Source organism: Triticum urartu, chromosome 4A (assembly GCF_056163025.1).
Source record: "Triticum urartu cultivar PI428250 chromosome 4A, HENAU_Tu73, whole genome shotgun sequence".
NCBI classification, from domain to species: Eukaryota; Viridiplantae; Streptophyta; class Magnoliopsida; order Poales; family Poaceae; genus Triticum; species Triticum urartu.
The window spans coordinates 58,828,918-58,846,892 of record NC_141876.1 but is presented as its reverse complement, the minus strand read 5'-3'; the positions used below and the strand labels follow the sequence as shown (position 1 = coordinate 58,846,892).

The 17,975-nt window shown below is 52.7% G+C and overlaps 1 protein-coding gene across 1 annotated transcript; it reads left to right on the top strand.

Moving 5' to 3' along the window:
• The first annotated feature begins 539 nt into the window (after positions 1 to 539).
• LOC125553523 (phospholipase A1 EG1, chloroplastic/mitochondrial-like) lies at positions 540 to 2,211 on the top strand. The gene has a single exon (XM_048717292.2). The coding sequence runs from the start codon at positions 648 to 650 to the stop codon at positions 2,034 to 2,036; it is 1,389 nt and encodes a 462-aa protein (XP_048573249.1). The 5' UTR covers positions 540 to 647; the 3' UTR covers positions 2,037 to 2,211.
• The last annotated feature ends 15,764 nt before the right edge of the window (positions 2,212 to 17,975 follow it).

Sequence of the window (17,975 nt, the reverse complement as noted above, 5' to 3'; positions counted from 1 at the left end):
TTATTTTAGCCTTTTCTGCGATGTTCGTTCAGTGGGAGGAGACGTTCCCGTCGACTATCGAGGTGCTTGTGGTGACCTCATCAATCTCAAGAGGATGTGCCGGCTCGGTCTCTTGAAGGTGCTCATAGGGATAGAGGTGTGCATGCATGCGTTCATAGGGGTGGGTTATGTGCATATGCATGTCTGCACTGTGTTAAAAAAATCCTGGCAAAAGGCTACTTCGTCCTTCAAATGATTAAGGTCGGAGAGCATAGCTAAGCACCGTGTTACAAATACTAAGAAGAACAAGGACTCAAACACAATAGGGCGAGCAAAGAAGGAGCGAAAAGGAAACTGAACCATCACTTCAACGCCCACTCGATCCAGTCAAAACCCCGCGCTCAACGTGCAAGATGTGCGCCTCAAGTGCCCCTCGCCGTCCCTTTCCAATCAGCCAACACGTCTCGCGAGAAAACGTTGCGCGCGCCCCGCCGCGTCATTTTTCCCACGCCCTATATATAAGCTCGTGCCCCGATCCCAAACACAGAAAACTCCACCTTCGATCGTCTCGCTGCTGATCTCTCTCACCCATCGATCGGTCTCTCTCATCGATCAGCACGTCGAGGCGTGCAAGCACGAGCACACCCCAGCTGGTCGATCGATCAGCAATGGCGATACGCCTCCCGGTTTCTAACGCTTGCCCAGCTGGAATTGCTAACCCGCAGCGCCAGCAGCGTGGCCACGCCTCCACGACGTCCACCGCCGGGGCCGTTGCCGCGGTTGCCGCACCGCCCTCGACATTCGCCCCCCAGACGACGCGGCTCTCGGCGCCGTCGACCATCGCGGTGAACACCAGGCATGCGGCCCCGGTGGCTCCGGTCGTCGCGCCGGCGAGGAGAAATGGTGACAAGACGACGCTGGCGAGCATGTGGCGGGAGATCCAGGGCGAAGGCGACTGGGCCGGCCTGGTGGAACCGCTGCACCCGCTCCTCCGCGCCGAGATCGTCCGCTACGGCGAGCTCGTGGCGGCGACCTACAAGGCGTTCGACCTAGACGCCGGCTCCAAGCGGTACCTCAACTGTAAGTACGGCAAGGCACGGATGCTCCAGGAGGTCGGGATGGCCGGCGCCGGGTACGCCGTCACGAGGTACATTTACGCCGCGCCGGACGTCTCGCTCCCTGGCGTGGCAGGGGCGGCTTGCCCGAGCCGGTGGGTTGGGTACGTGGCGGTGGCATCGGACGACACCGCGCGCCGGCTCGGCCGTCGGGACATTGTCGTGTCCTTCCGGGGTACGGTGACAGGGTCGGAGTGGGTGGCCAACATGATGAGCTCGCTTGCGCCGGCGCGGTTCGACCCAGCAGATCCTCGGTCAGATGTGAAGGTCGAGTCCGGATTCCTGTCCCTGTACACATCGGAAGACGGCGCCGGCAGGTTTACCTGCGGCAGCTGCCGGAACCAGCTCCTCTCCGAGGTGACACGGCTCGTTAAACAATATAAGCACGAGGACGTGAGCATCACGCTGGCCGGACACAGCATGGGCAGCTCCCTGGCCCTCCTCCTTGGCTACGACCTCGCCGAGCTCGGCCTGAATCGCGACGGAAGGGGCAACCATGTGCCCATCACCGTCTACTCCTTCGCCGGCCCAAGGGTCGGGAACATGGGGTTCAAGAATCGGTGCGACGAGCTGGGCGTGAAGGTCCTGAGAATGGTGAACGTGAACGATCCAATCACAAAGCTGCCCGGCATCTTCTTGAACGAGAAATCTAGAGTTTTGGGAGGCAGGTTGGAGCTTCCATGGAGCTGTGCATGCTACACGCATATCGGCGTCGAGCTTGCCCTAGACTTCTTCAAGGCAAGGGACCCTGCTTGCGTGCACGACTTGGAGGCTTACCTAGGCTTCCTCAAGTGCCTAAAGGGGACGAAGGTTAAGAAACAAGAGGCGGAGCTGGCAGGCAAGGCAAGGAAATTCGATCTACGGCAAAGTTTTGATGCTGCTTGGAGGTGGCAAATGACTGCGATTCAAGTTAGTGACTTGGTGCAATCCTTAGGGATTTAGATTCATCATATACAGCAGGGTCAGTTTCCATTCCCATGATTTTTGAGGGAAAGGAAATTAAGATACCCTTGTAGATTGACATTTTTGTGTGGTGAATAACACAATGAAGAGTGCAAATACAAGTTAACTAGAAATACAAGAGACTAATTATTTTGAGATTTGTTTCTTGTCTATTTACTGAGCAAGCCAACAATTGGTATTCTTATTGATTCGTGTGATCACCATAGTGGTACCCGTAAGAGGATGGTTCATAGTGCGACTTATTGATTAGTGATCACCATAGTGCGACCCTCTCTCGTGCCACCACCTGCGAGGCGGCCGGGGAGGGCATCACGCCAGAGCAGCTGCTGCATGGGAGCGTTGCGGCGTGAAAGGCTGCATGGTGGGATGGGCGTGCCTCGAGGTGGCGGCCGGATCTGGCCGGCAGGCGGCGCGCGCCGGAGGTTACCGCTCCCCTTCCGGTGGCAGTGGCTGAGTGCGGTGGTGGAGCTCTGCCTCGTTCACGTGTCTCACGTGGCACGGTGGCGGCCGGCAGATCGGATCTCCGGGCGGCAAGTGCCGGCGGCCATGCTGCAGCCGCTCAACCTCAGGTTTGGCTTCAGATCGCGGTGGTGGTGGTCATCTCCCCGTCGAAGGTGGTTGGCCTGAGGCTGGGGGGGGGGGGGTCGGATCTCAAGATCCTTCATCAAGTCCCGGTTGCGAGTCGGGGAGATATAGTTGCCGGTCAAAACCGTGCCGATAGTGGACGATGGCGGCGTTCTGGGCCGTTACCTTGATCAAGGCATTGTCGTGTAACTACTGTTGACCCACTCGTGCTGCTCTGGGGGAAACCCTAGGATCTGATCTTTCATATCGGACGATGGCGGCACTGCGGCGTCACTGTAGCATCATTTCTCTCTTGGGAGCATCATTTATGGAGCAGCGCTGGATGATAGAGGCAGGAGGTGGAGCGGTTTCGTCTTGCACGGAGCTTTGGTGGAGATGTCAAGTCATGCCTGGCCGACAGGTGCTATGCTGTGTCATGCATGTTTGACAGGTGCTACGCACGGCAGATCTTCCAGAGACTTCAAGCTGTGTCGGCTGGTGGTACTTGGCGGCATGGTGCTGTGGTGTACCGACAGCGACCGCGACGTGCTCAGCAGTTTGCGTGCAGGGAGGTGGTGCCGTTGTGCCCCGTGGCGGGGTCGACGGAGGGCCGGACTAGCAAGGATAATGCGGATCTCTTTCTTGAAGATGGGTCAGCGGTTCGATGATGATGGCGGCCTCTAACACGTGTGCAGGTGGTGTACGCTTTAGGTTTGCTGCACAGACTGTAGGTCCCGATATGTTATGCGGATGGATCGGCGACGACACCAGTTTTAGATAAAGCACTCCACATTATCGAGTTTCTAAATGTGAGTGGTGGCTTCGGGTGGCTTTATGTATGTTCTTGTCAGATCTTTGTTGAATGATTAATAAATATGAATGTATGCATCGATTGATGCAGAGGTCGGGGGTTTTAACCTTCTTTAAAAAAAAGAGGATGGCTCATGATAAAAAACACCCTTATCATTGAGGCATTGACGAGCCGACAGCCGTCAATGAAGAGATATAGCACTGACGGGCCTGCCTATTAGTGACAACTCTTACATGATGGACCAGTTGTAGCAATGTTGATAGATTCTTACGAGAGGCCCATCAGTGGTGACATATTCTACTAAGGATTAGCTCGTCTGTACTATAAGTAATAAGGGGCATGAAATTGTCACCACTGCATCGACGACATCCAAAAAATGGTGAAACATGTGTTGGGTTCGTGGTCTGTGGATGGTAGGTATGATTTCCTCTGCTGATGTGTTAGTCGTGCGGAGGTGTCAGATCAGGAGTTCGATGCCGTGTCCGTGGTGTTTCCCTAGTCTGATTCGTTGAACGATAATGGTTTCGTCTTTAACAAGCCACCTTGTAGATACGCAAAGCTGCATATTAGAATGGAGCCACGTCGAGCTTAGGTGAGAAGGTTATCCGTCATTTTATCTTTGATGGCGCCAGAGGCAGCCTCAGACGATTCTTCAGTGTTGATTGTAATTTTTATTTTGATTGGTGTTCTTCTGAGCAAAGGCTAGCGCCCTGCAGTTTTTTTTTTCAATTTTGTCAGGTGTGATGTAGAACGTATTTATACATTGATCCTAATATGATAGTATAAATGATGAGTATGATATACATGAGACACGTAATATTTGTACGGTCCATGTAGTCCAACTATTCCTCGTGGAGCTCTCACCGGTCATTTTCAGTGACTTTTTAGAGATTGATGACTGATCTGAAGCCACTGGTACGCAATTGCCCATCGGTGGGACTTCACGTATAATAAGCAAATATTCTTATTTATATTCGTGGGAACAAGGGCTGGCCGGTACGAATAACGGCGCCAGTCGTCGATCTGGCCGGTAGCTTTGCGTGCTTCAAGCACTCCATCAAACTCAACTCTTTCCGTACCAGTCATATTCTGTCGTCTATCAGATCTTTTCTGTCCAGTCATTTGAACGATCTTGCTTATAGTGTCAAGTCGTTTTCTTCCTACCAGTTTCAAAAGGAAGGGTTGACAGTTAGTCTGCCGTGCAAACGGGCACCGTTTTGCGTGTGTTTTTCTTTCGCTTCCTTTTTTGAAAATAAACCTTATCTATATACCTTTACTAATAAAGAAAATAGTTATTTTTGGTCCCTCATATTATTTTGCAGAAAACCCCTGATTTCTGGTGATCAATGCGTAGTCCAGGTTTAAGTCATATTTTTTGCTTTTGCAGAGAACTCTCTGATGTCTGACGTCCCTCGTAATCAACCTGCATATGACAATTATAAGTTAGGTTTTCGCTTTTTGATTAATCAACCAACGGTACATATCAAATCAAATACTTTAAAAAAATATCTATATCTCTTAAACCTAACTTCAAATATAACATGTTATATATGGACACTCCAAATTTTGAGATGGAGGGAGTACTATGTTGCATCCGATTTTTTTTTCCTTGTGTTATAAATCGGACACTCCAAATCATCACGGTGGGCGTGGAAGTCGACCGTTCTCCTCCCCATAGTCCGACCGACGCCTAGCAGTCCCCAGCAAAGTGCACGAGGGACCCGCCGACGGATCGGTCCGATCAAAGCATCGCCATCATATGAATGTCGCGGCGACGGAGGCACATCTATGCGTGCTATACGGCGCATCCGCATCAGGGTCCGGGCCTTTGAAGCATTCCTGACACTTGACTGATGCCCGACGCTTGCGCACACGCCAGCCACTTGTCACGCAGCGCCGCATGACCGGAGCGCTCACAAAAGGCGCAAAGCGCCGGGACCGCCGGCCTTTCGGTCCATCTCAGTGTCATCCATCCATCAAGCAACATCAGGGTGGGAGGTGCGGCGCCTCTTTGGAGGCCGTGGGTTCATACCATACGGTCACGTACTACGTACCTGCTCTGCTCAACGACCACGACCGCAATGGCTGTGGAGATCAGTGGACGGTGAGTGCGAGTGACCACGAACGAATGGACAGTGAAGAGCCGCCCGATGATTGACGAGCGCGACCGGGAGAGGCCGAGATGGCCAAGCACGTGCAGCAGTGCGCTCGCCGCGGGGCCGGTGCTTAGGCAGAGACGAGCCGCAATCCGGTTCTGCACGCAGCGTTGGTAGTGTAACCAGAGTGAAAAACTCTGTGTGTTTCACAACTGGCCCTGGCCGGAAGTTGGGGTAACTTTGACTGATTCACAATTGCCCGGACTCGCTAGCCACGAGTTGTGTCTTGGTACTACTCAAGTCAAGATCCCTGTACCTCACCCGAGGTCATACACGACGATCCTAGCGGGTTCATGACGCTCGTCCAACGCCTCACTGCATGCGGCTCCCGCGTAGAAAGGGATTGTGATTTTGCGATTGGAGAAAACGTCCCAACAAATATTTTAAGGTCGGGAACTCGGGATGATTGCGGTGTGTGGTTCACAAGTTAAACCTAGTAAATCGATTCTATAATACAGGGAGATAAAACTGATTAAAAGAGTTAGATTAGCATAATCGACGTCGATGTCAGGCGCAACCTTATACAATGTGGGCGTCTTCAACGTCAACTGTAACAGATACGGGAGGCGGCCATCAAATCCTATCCTATATATGTCCGCCAGTAAAGAATAATTTGAAATTCAAATTTAGTCCAATCCACACAGCACGCCGGATCACATCAACGCCGGATCGCATGCTCGATCACCAGTGAAAAGAGGCGAGCATACTTAGTATTTACATGTCCGAATTCAAAACAACATCAGTCTGGCAGTTCGTGCAATTTTGTGCCCTCCCGGACCGGCAATCGTGGTCCGTGTCATCGTTGCCGCGTCTGCGTCCACCTCCCGTCGTGTCATGTAATCTACTGAAAGCTTGCCATCAATAAGTTCAGTTGAAAGTTTCGGGATGAAAAAAGATAAGGGAGGCGCGCGGCGCGGCGCCGCGCCAAGCATCCAAAGTCCTAATACTCGCGAGCGCACGCGCTATATATAGCTCTACGTGTGTGTGCCCATAGCACAACTCTCTACTTTTCATGTGTTTCGAGCATTTTGTAAACAAATGAAAGCCCTCCTTATATGTTGGTCCTCCCATCCTTGGCTCACCGAGTTGGGACTAAAGTTTGCTTCACATAGAGAGGAGGTCTATTGTGGTCCTGTGTCAGCCATGCAACGGGTGGGCTAGGTCACAAATGAAAGCATATGGGTTTCACTGGCTTAAATGTGTGGCAAGTTCCTGCATGCATATGAAGTGGGTGTTGGTTTTCTAACGTGAGAGAGCCAGGTATACAAGCAAAAGGCCCTTAGACAATAAATATATATTTTTGAGGTAAATTTTGAGAATACACGGGTTATTGACAAGATCCCTGTACCTCACCCGAGGTCATACACGACAATCGTGGCGGGTTCATGACGCTCGTCCAGCGCCTCACTGCATACGGCTCCCGCGCTGAAAGGGATTGTGATTTGTGGCCGGAGAAAACGTCCCAACAAATACTTTTAAGGTCGGGATGATTGCACCGTGTGGTTCACAAATTAAACCTGGTACATCGATTCTACAATATAGGAAGATAAAACTGATTAGAAAATTTAACTTAGCATAATCTACTGAAAGTTTGCCATGAATAAGTGAAGGAAATATGCCCTAGAGGCAATAATAAAGTTATTATTTATTTCCTTATTTCATGATAAATGTTTATTATTCATGCTAGAATTGTCTTAACCGGAAACATAACACATGTGTGAATACATAAACAAATAGAGTGTCACTAGTATGCCTCTACTTGACTAGCTCGTTGATCAAAGATGGTTAAGTTTCCTAACCATAGACATGAGTTATCATTTGATTAACGGGATCACATCATTAGGAGAATGATGTGATTGACTTGACCCATTCCGTTAGCTTAGCACTTGATCGTATAATTTGTTGCTATTGCTTTTTTCATGACTTATACATGTTCCTATGACTATGAGATTATGCAACTCCCGTTTGCCGGAGGAACACTTTGTGTGCCACCAAACATCACAACGTAACTGGGTGATTATAAAGGTGCTCTACAGGTGTCTCCGAAGGTACTTGTTGGGTTGGCGTATTTCGAGATTAGGATTTGTCACTCTGATAGTCGGAGAGGTATCTCTGGGCCCACTCGGTAATGCACATCACTATAAGCCTTGCAAGCATTGCAACTAATGAGTTAGTTGCGGGATGATGTATTACGGAACGAGTAAAGAGACTTACCGGTAACGAGATTGAACTAGGTATTGAGATACCGACGATCGAATCTCGGGCAAGTAACATACCGATGACAAAGGGAACAACGTATGTTGTTATGCGGTTTGACTGATAAAGATCTTCGTAGAATATGTAGGAGCCAATATGGGCATCCAGGTCCCGCTATTGGTTATTGACCAGAGAGGTGTCTCGGTCATGTCTACATAGTTCTCGAACCCGTAGGGTCCACACGCTTAACGTTCGTTGATGATATAGTACTATGAGTTATGTATGTTGGTGACCAAATGTTGTTCGGAGTTTCGGATGAGATCACGGATATGACGAGAAACTCCGGAATGGTCCGGAAGTAAATATTGATATGTGGATAGTAGTGTTTGATCTCCGAAAGGGTTCCAGAATTCACCGGAAAGGGTTCCGGATGTTTCCCGAAATGTTTGGGTACAAGAACACTTTATCTGGGCCAAAGGGGAAAGCCCACAAGGTTTTTGGAAAGCGCAAAAGGAAGTTTTGCGGAGTCCAGGGGCCAGACGCCAGGGTCCCTGGCGTCTAGGTCCAGACGCTGGGAACCCTGACGTCTGGCCCTGGAGTCCGAGAAGGACTCTTGCCTTTCGGGTGAAACCGACTTTGTGGAGGCTTTTACTCCAAGTTTCAACCCCAAGGCTCAACATATAAATTGAGGGGCAGGGCTAGCACCCAAGACACATCAAGAAACACAAAAGCCGTGTGCAGGCAACCCTGTCCCTCTAGTTTATCCTCCGTCATAGTTTTCGTAGTGCTTAGGCGAAGCCCTGCGGAGATTGTTCTTCACCAACACCGTCACCACGCCGTCGTGCTGCCGGAACTCATCTACTACTTCGCCCCTCTTGCTGGATCGAGAAGGCGAGGACGTCACGGAGCCGAACGTGTGCAGAAATCGGAGGTGCCGTGCTTTCGGTACTTGGATCGGTCAGATCGTGAAGACGTACGACTACATCAAACGCGTTAATATAACGCTTCCGCTTTCAGTCTACGAGGGTACGTAGACAACACTCTCCCTCTCGTTGCTATGCATCACCATGATCCTGTGTGTGCGTAGGAAAATTTTGAAATTACTACGTTCCACAACAGTAGCATCCGAGCCTGGTTTTATGCGTAGATGTTATATGTACGAGTAGAACACAAGTGAGTTATGGGCGATATAAGTCATACTGCTTACCAGCATGTCATACTTTGGTTCGGCGGCATCGTTGGATGAAGCGGCCCGTACCGACATTACGCGTATGCTTACGCGAGACTGGTTCTACCAACGTGCTTTGCACACAGGTGGCCGCGGGTGTCAGTTTCTCCAACTTTAGTCGAACCGAGTGTGGCTACGCCCGGTCCTTGAGAAGGTTAAAACAACACTAACTTGACGAACTATCGTTGTGGTTTTGATGCGTAGGTAAGAACGGTTCTTGCTCATCTCGTAGCAGCCACGTAAAACTTGCAACAACAAAGTAGAGGACGTCTAACTTGTTTTTGTAGGGCATGTTGTGATGTGATATGGTCAAAGCATGATGCTAAATTTTATTGTATGAGATGATCATGTTTTGTAACCGAGTTATCGGCAACTGGGAGGAGCCATATGGTTGTTGCTTTATTGTATGCAATGCAAACGCCCTGTAATGCTTTACTTTATCAATAAGCGGTAGCGATAGTCGTAGAAGCATAAGTTGGCAATACGACAACGATTCTACGATGGAGATCACGGTGTCGCGCCAGTGACGATGGTGATTATGACGGTGCTTCGAAGATGGAGATCACAAGCACAAGATGATGATGGCCATATCATATCACTTATATTGATTGCATGTGATGTTTATCTTTTTATGCATCTTATCTTGCTTTGATTGATGGTAGCATTATAAGATGATCTCTCACTAAATTATCAAGGTATAAGTGTTCTCCCTGAGTATGCACCGTTGCGAAAGTTCTTCGTGCTAAGACACCACGTGATGATCGGGTGTGATAGGCTCTACGTTCAAATACAACGGGTGCAAAATAGTTGCACACGCGGAATACTCAGGTTAAACTTGACGAGCCTAGCATATAACAGATATGGCCTCGGAACACTGAGACCGAAAGGTCGAGCGTGAATCATATAGTAGATATGATCAACATAGTGATGTTCACCATTGAAACTACTCCATCTCACGTGATGATCGGACATGGTTTAGTTGATATGGATCACGTGATCACTTAGAGGATTAGAGGGATGTCTATCTAAGTGGGAGTTCTTAAGTAATATGATTAATTGAACTTAAATTTATCATGAACTTAGTCCTGGTAGTATTAGCATATCTATGTTGTAGATCAATAGCTCGCGTTTAGCTCCCCTGTTTTATTTTTGATATGTTTCTAGAGAAAACTAAGTTGAAAGATGTTAGTAGCAATGATGCGGATTGGATCCGTGATCTGAGGTTTATCCTCATTGCTGCACAGAAGAATTATGTCCTTGATGAACCGCTAGGTGACAAACCTATTGCAGGAGCAGATGTAGATGTTATGAACGTTTGGCTAGCTCAATATGATGACTACTTGATAGTTTAGTGCACCATGCTTAAACAGCTTAGAATCGGGACTTGTCGGTGTCAAAACCGGCGGATCTCGGGTAGGGGGTCCCGAACTGTGCGTCTAGGCCGGATGGTAACAGGAGGCAGGGAACACTTTGTTTTACCCAGGTTCGGGCCCTCTCGATGGAGGTAATATCCTACTCCTGCTTGATTAATATTGATGATATGGGTAGTACAAGAGTAGATCTACCACGAGATCAAGGAGGCTAAACCCTAGAAGCTAGCCTATGGTATGATTGTTGTGTATGGAGTTGATTGCCTACGGACTACAACCCTCCGGTTTATATAGACACCGGATAGGGTTAGGGTTACATGGAGTTGGTTACAATGGTAGGAGATCTTGAATATCCGCATCGCCAACCTTGCCTTCCACGCCAAGGAAAGTCCCATCCGGACACGGGACGAAGTCTTCAATCTTGTATCTTCATAGTCCAGGAGTCCGGCTGAAGGTATAGTCCGGCTACCCGAACACCCCCTAATCCAGGACTCCCCCAGTAGCCCCCGAACCAGGCTTCAATGACGATGAGTCCGGCGCGCAGATTGTTCGGCATTGCAAGGCGGGTTCCTCTCCAAATCTTGTGTACCTGTAGGAATAATGTCCGATTTTTGTAACATAGTGATCCTCAGCTTCTACGCCCAATAATGGCCGTCTTCCACGTGTTCAAACGAATGCGAAAAGCCGGGGTGTTCTTACATCCACACCCCTAGCCGTATAAACGAGCCGCCTATTTAACGGGATGGGGATTTAGGTCCAAACCACATCTTCTCCTCTCCGCGAGTTATCATCAGAGCGCTTCCAGCAAAGGTCCATTCCAACATGGCCAGCCGTCGCAGCTCCTCCCCTCGCCCCTCCGGTCCCAAACCCGGGGACTGGGAGAGTTGCACCGTCCCGCATAGCAAGTTAGCGTCACTTCAGGCCAAGGGATTTCCCCCTCAGGCGTACATGGTCCCGGTCCGAGCCGGTCTCGCCACCTACAATGGCGGAAAACAAGCGGAGAGCACCCCCAATCCTTCTAAAGGAGAGCGGGTGTGCCTCGTCCCCTATCTAATAAGGGGACTGGGATTTCCAATTCATCCATTTCTCCGCGGGCTTCTGGAGTTCTACGGCCTCTAGCTGCACAATCTCACGCCCGCCTCCGTATTGCATATTGCGGGTTTCGTCGCCCTTTGTGAGCTATTTTTAGGCGTTGAGGCTCATTTCGCGCTGTGGAAGAGGTTATTCTGCCTGGTGCCCCGTTCTCAAAAGGGGTCTATATACCAAGTGGGCGGAGCCGAAGTATGGCGCATCGCAGGGACCGGATACCTATCCGGAACCCCAAAGAAGGCGTCCGAGGACTGGCCTTCGGAATGGTTCTATATAGATGACGTCCCGCTACCGGACCCTATCCGGGTTGGTCTCCCTGAGTTCAACAGTGCTCCATTGAAGAAACGCTTGAGCTGGCGTCCGCGGAGCTCTCAGAGAGGAAGCGACAGAGACGTCCTTTACCTGATGGGCCGGATAAGACTGTTGGCTCATTCTGGACTAACCATGATTGGAGTCATGGCCGCATGCATTATGCGGGGGGTGCAGCCGCTTCAATATAGAGGCCACCCCATGTGGGATTTCAACGGGGAGGATGACGCCACTCGTTACGGTCGTAAGGGGGCAGCCTCAGCTGCTGCCCTAGTAAAGATCCTATCCTCTTTGTACAAGGGAGAAAAGGAGGAATTCCTCCGCGTCAATCCGCAGGCCGGATTTACTATGTACGATCCTCCAAGTTGGGTAAGTGAATAATTGCGCTTGCCCGTTTGTTTGATATTCCCCCGGTTAGATATGTAGTCTAACGACTTTATTGCAGGAACTGCGATAGGAGGTAAAGGATATAAACAGCCGCCCCCACAGCCCGAGGACCATAACGGTCCCTCGATCCGGACTCCGAAGAGGATCCGGACATATCGGTGGAGCTTATCGACGGGGTGTTCCATCAGCTAAGCAAGGATAATACCCTGGTAGCCATCATGGCTGATTACCCAGGGTTAATCCCGGACTCCCAGGTGACAGAAACCAGAGTCTCATTCCCTTGAGAGAGATTCCACTCTCACGTATTCCGGTGTTTCTGACGACAACCGTGTTTTGCAGGGGAGATTTCCGAGGCAGGAGGCCGAACCTGCGGCGGCTAGCCAACGAGGGGCCGCAGGGCCCTGTGGGGCAAAAAGGAATGTAATCCGGACTGAGATGCCGGCGCAAAGGTATAGCGCACCCTCTGCTTCCCTGGTGTTATTCTATCAGGGCATATTAACGTTCGTGCTATCTTCAGAACGAAGAGACCTCGCCAGACTATATCCGGAGAGGTTGCCAATCGCGCCTCCACCAGCCAGGCTCCAACGTCTGGCCAGGAAGCGGAGGCGAGCACAAGGCGCGCACCGGACGCTCCTCCGACAGAGGATGCGGACAGGCTGTCTGCCACAAATTCTGAAGTGGAGAGTGCCATGAACCACAGGCATCGCCGGACAGTTCTACGCGACGCTTGTTTCTCCCAAGAGGCTTTAGATGCCTTTAATTCGGGAGATGCGTACCTCCGTGCCGCTCGAAATGGTTTAGCCAGAGCCACGGAGCAGTATGTAAAAGACATACGGGTAAGAAAATTTTGGTCAAATATATATATACCAGTAGCCCCCGAGACTTGAAACAGTTAGAGCAACTGATTTAAGGATCATATAATATGCAGGTTCTTACAGAGAAGAATACTGTACTGTCCCAGGAGCTGGAAAAGTGCAAGGCCCAACTAGAGGCCGCACTAGCCGCAGCAGGGGAGCCCAAAGAGACCCCCTCAGGTAAGATACACTTCGAAAGATTAGTATATTGTACGGTGTGGGTGTAAATCTGACAAATCATGTTGCAGATGGCGCCGGACTCGATCCGGAAAAGCAACAACTCTTACGCCAGTTAAAGGCCGGTGAGAGTACGTTGACAAAGGTGAGGCGAGAGAAGAATGATCTTCAGGATGCCAACACCAGGCTGGACGTCGAACTTAAAGATGTTCGTGGCCAGCTGTCGGACTCCACGAAGGAGAATCAGCGGCTTCGACGCGGCATTTTTAGTAAGTGCTTGAACAAACTTTGAAAAAAGAGTTCGGCGAGGAAGTCGACTAACAGAGTAATGTCTGTAGGTATGCTCACAGGTCGTCCTGCAGAGGAGATGCCCGGTTCTATGGGTGACCTTCTTCCCGAACTCATGCAACTGCACGAGCGAATTCGGCAGGCAATGCGAGGCGTTGCCCAAGCCTTATGGCCTGCCCACTCCATGCCCGAGGGCCTTGGAGAGCTTGCGGAGAAGCTGAAGGGAGCTCGGCGGCGCTTCCGGTTGTGGAAGATATCAGCCTGCCGACAAGGCGCTAGGGAGGCCTGGGCCATGGTGAAGACCCGCTTTACGAAGTCTGACCCAAACCACATGGCCGAGGTCGGACCAGTGGGGCCTGACGGGAAGGAGATCCCTGTAAGCTTAGTATACGGCCAAGTAGAGTTAGCCGCGAAGTATTCCCAGCAGGACTGTAAATTAGACAGCCTGTTAGATGGTATAGAAGAGGAATACAATCAGTCAGAATGACTATGTAATTTTGAATTGACATGTGTAATGCCTTCTAGCCGGATTGTAGATCGTTTGTCGTTGCCGACCTTTTCGCTTCAACCTCGGGACCTGACAGTCCGGAGTGTGTCCGAATACCGTAGCGGTTATATAAGAACCGTGGTATGCGTGGAGACCAGGCGTAGGGGTCATTAGTGCTTTATCAGACAAGTGCCCAACTAGTTATGTTATATTACATGGTTAGTAAGAAACATCTTCCAGAGAGAATAGTTCTGTTAGGGGTTCCTTTCGCTGGGAGGCATGCCCTAAAGTGCATGCCCGGACTGCGTAAAAAGACGCAGAAAAAGCATCTGGGGGCGCATAAAATGAGTAAAAAGATCATCTTTTATCTCACCGACCGAATATTCCCTTAAAAACGCTAGCTTTCGGCTTCACCCAGTCTGAGGTACACATCCGGCTGACCCGGCAGTAACAATCGCAGAGGTGCTCCCTTTACCGCCTAGCCGAACAATCGGGAACGTAGGGGTAAGCACAGGAGCCAGGTAACCCAGCTTGGCCAAAACTTAAGTCATATCGATGCATATAATGGTGAAGAAAAAGGTACATGCGGAAGTTTGACGCATGTGTTGGGCGTGAAGCCCGTATAAATAAGCTTCTGTTAAAGAAGCCCCCAGGTTTAATGAGCGTGAGTGGCGCGTCACTAGATGAGCCTTTAAGGGCTATAAAAGAAAAGAGGGGAAGGTGTCGGGTGGTAGGTGCGACATATGCCAACGGGTGGCTTATCATTGTGGGAGCCAGTAAGACGTCGCCGGTGCCTGGAAACGGGATGAGGCGAAGACATGCACACCGGCGAATCTTACCCAGCTTCGGGGCTCTCCGTGGAGATAACACCCCTACTGCTGCTCTGCGGGGTCTCCGCATGGTCACTAGATGAACAAGTAGCTACACGGTGCTCCTTGAGCTGTTTGGTGAGAGAAGGAAGAAGGGCACGGCTTGCTCTCTTCTCCTCCCTATGTGGTGTTTGAGACTAGCAGGGGTTGATCATCCTTTTGCATGGATGCCCCGGGGGGTTTATATAGGCCTACCCCCGGGGGTACAATGGTAATCCGACTGGGCGCGGGGCCCAGCCGTCTGTGTCTACGCTCTCCGGCTTCTGCGCCGGCTGCTGGGGCCCGCCGGCTAGTGGGTCCCGCCAGCTGCCGGCTCCTTGGTCGACAGGCAGGCCCCACTGTCAGGGCCTTGTCGGCAGCTGGTTACTGTTGCTCAATCTTGGTGGCGAGGGCTTCGCCAAAGTGGGCGTGGCTACAGTGCCGCCGCCCGGTGGGCGATCACTGTAGCCCCACCGCGTCTTGTCTCCTTAATGGGGCGTCTTCTTCGAGGGAGGTGGCAAGCCGGCTGTGGGGAGCCGGCTCTATCTTGGGCCGACTGGGGGAGGTCTGGCCGCCTTCGGGTGTCTCTCTACCCAAAGGGGCCCACCACCCGTGGGCCGTACTGGTAGCCCGTCGTGGATGACATCAGGGTCAACGTGGCAACAGTGCTGCGCCGGACGGGTCATGGCCACCCGTACGGCGCACTGTGCCAGGCGTGCTCCGGGATTTGGGGGTGGCAGGCTTCACTGTAGCCACGCCCCGTCACATCGCCGTTATGTGGATGCAGACTTCAAGGGTACGATCTTGACCTCTTTATGGGAGCCGGCTTCTTGGAGTCGGCCTTCTCGCGGCCGTCTTCTCGGAGCCGGCCCTTCCGCGGCTTCTCTTCATGAGGGCTGAAGTCGGGCCGCCTTCCGATAGCCGGCCTGGAGACAGCCGGCAAGGGGAAGGCGGCCATGTGTCTTGGATCCTTGAGGGCCGAATCGGCTCGTAATTTTTTCAGAAGGGCCAGGGGGAGCCGGCTAGGCTACCCATGGTTATTTACTCCGACAGTAGTCCCCAAAGCTGATCGAGCTTCGAGGCTGACAAAGAGACGAGAAGCTAGGTCAGCTTCCTATCCCGAGGGGCCGGCTTTGCTCGTGCGCGCCGTCTTCGGAAAAGCTCCGTTTCTCGTAGGCGGGAACGCGGGCCACGTGGCGAGGAAATCCTGCCAACGCACGCGCGCGACGGGACGCCGCCGCAGGCTCGGGCCCGCCACTCGCAGGCCTCGGTCCGAGCGCGGATCTTCTGCGGCCCACATGGACCGCTCGCCTTCCCGCGGCGGTTTTATTCTGCCATCAAGGCACAATAATCGCGGGACGTGGGGGAGTGGGCGCAGCTGATCCCCACGTTCCCCCACGCCGCGCCTCCTCGGCTCTGCCGCGCGGTCTATAAGTAGGAGGAGGAGGGGGAGCGGCAGAGGCTCGCGCGCTCTCCCTCACTCCGCCCCTTCTTGCCCTCCTTCTTCTTCTCTTCGCCGCAGCAACTCTTTGCCGCGCCGTTCCGCCATCGCTTCGTCTTGCTCCCCACCGCAGCAATCCTTTGCTGCGCCGTTTCGCAGTCGCTTCATCTTGCTACCCGCCGCATCACTCCCATGGCGCTGTCGAGCTCGTGGGACGGCTCCAACGCCCACGAGGACCACGTCGAGTTCCTCCGCCGGACGCGGCGTCTGCCCGGCGAGAACCTTGTGCGGGTTCGTCAAGCGCCGGCGAGGGAGATTTCGCTGGCACCGGAGGAGGGTGAGCGGGTGATCTTACGCTCGCACTGCCTGCGCGGCTTCGGCCTCCCGGCGAGTGGATTCCTTCGAGCCTTCCTCGAGTTCTACCACCTCCAGCCGCATCACCTCACGCCCAACGCGGTGATGCTGCTGTCGGCCTTCGTCACCCTGTGCGAGGGCTTTCTTGGAGTTCTCCCCACACTCGAGCTCTGGGGAGAGTCTTCCAAAGCAAGCTCGGCACCGTCGTCGCGGGCGTGCCCGCCCCCTGCGGAGCCTTCATCGCCATGATGCGGGTGAGCGAGAACAATCCGTTCCCGTCCATTCCGCTAATCCAGTCGGTGAAGCTTTGGCAGAAGTCTTATTTCTACGTGAAGAACGTCGCCCAGTAAGGCGACTACGTCAACCTGCCGGATTACGTAGCCGGCCCGCCGGCTGGGAGGCAGCCTTCGTGGAGCTACCGGGCCAGGTCGCTGTCTCAGGCCGGGAACGCAGCCGTCTCCCGGCTTCGAGTGATGATCCAGTCGGAGGGCCTGACCGGAGCCGACTTGGTGGCCGCCTTCGTGGAGCGCCGGGTTCTTCCGCTTCAAGGCCGGCCTCACATGATCTGCCAAATGAGCGGCCGCTTCGACCCGTGCCGGCTGAGCACCAGGGAGATGCCTCACGCAGAGGTGTCTTACATGGTGAATTATGTCTCCAACTGCAAGCTCGCCGAGGATTGGCGGTACGGCAAGGAGCCGTATTCCCGCGCCAACCCTCCGCCTGCCGTAAGTTCTTTCTTCTTTTCTTCCTTTTTTGTAGCCGGCCTCATGATAGCCGACTCTTGATCAATTGGTTTGCCTTTTGCAGAACCCTCTTCTCCCGCCGACAGCCATGGCCGCGGGGGTAGAGCGCCAGCTCCTCCCCGACCGCACGGTGGACGACGCTGACGATCCGGACCTGGGAGCGGCCGCCATGGAAGACGCCATCGTGGGGGAAGGCGACGAGGCCGGAGGCGCGGGACTCGGGGCCAGCTTCGAGGACTGGCCGGATGACGACGAGGTCGAAGTCGCCCCGCACCGCCAGCCGGCGCCCGATCATCAAGGCGCGGGCTCGTCTGCCGTGCCGGCTGCCCGTGGCGGCGCGCAGAAGCACCGGGCCGCGTCGACCTTCTTCGGCAGCCGGCCGAAAAAAATCCAAGGCCTCCATGGCGGCGACCAAGCGGGATGAGGCGGCCGCGAAGGCGGCCCGCTTCTGCAAGGCGGTGAAGCAGCCGCAGGCGATCTCTGCGTAAGTCGTCGAATGTCTTGCGTATATATTTTTTTGTCTTCTTCGTCCGAAACTCTTCTAAACCTTTCTTTTCTTGCCGGACAGGGCGCCGCTTTCTCTCAAGCGAGGTCCTGGCGGCTCCGTAGTCGGGCC

What these genes read in the sequence shown, in the direction of transcription:
- LOC125553523 (XM_048717292.2), top strand. Translation starts at nt 648, where the DNA reads ATGGCGATACGCCTCCCGGTTTCTAACGCTTGCCCAGCTGGAATTGCT.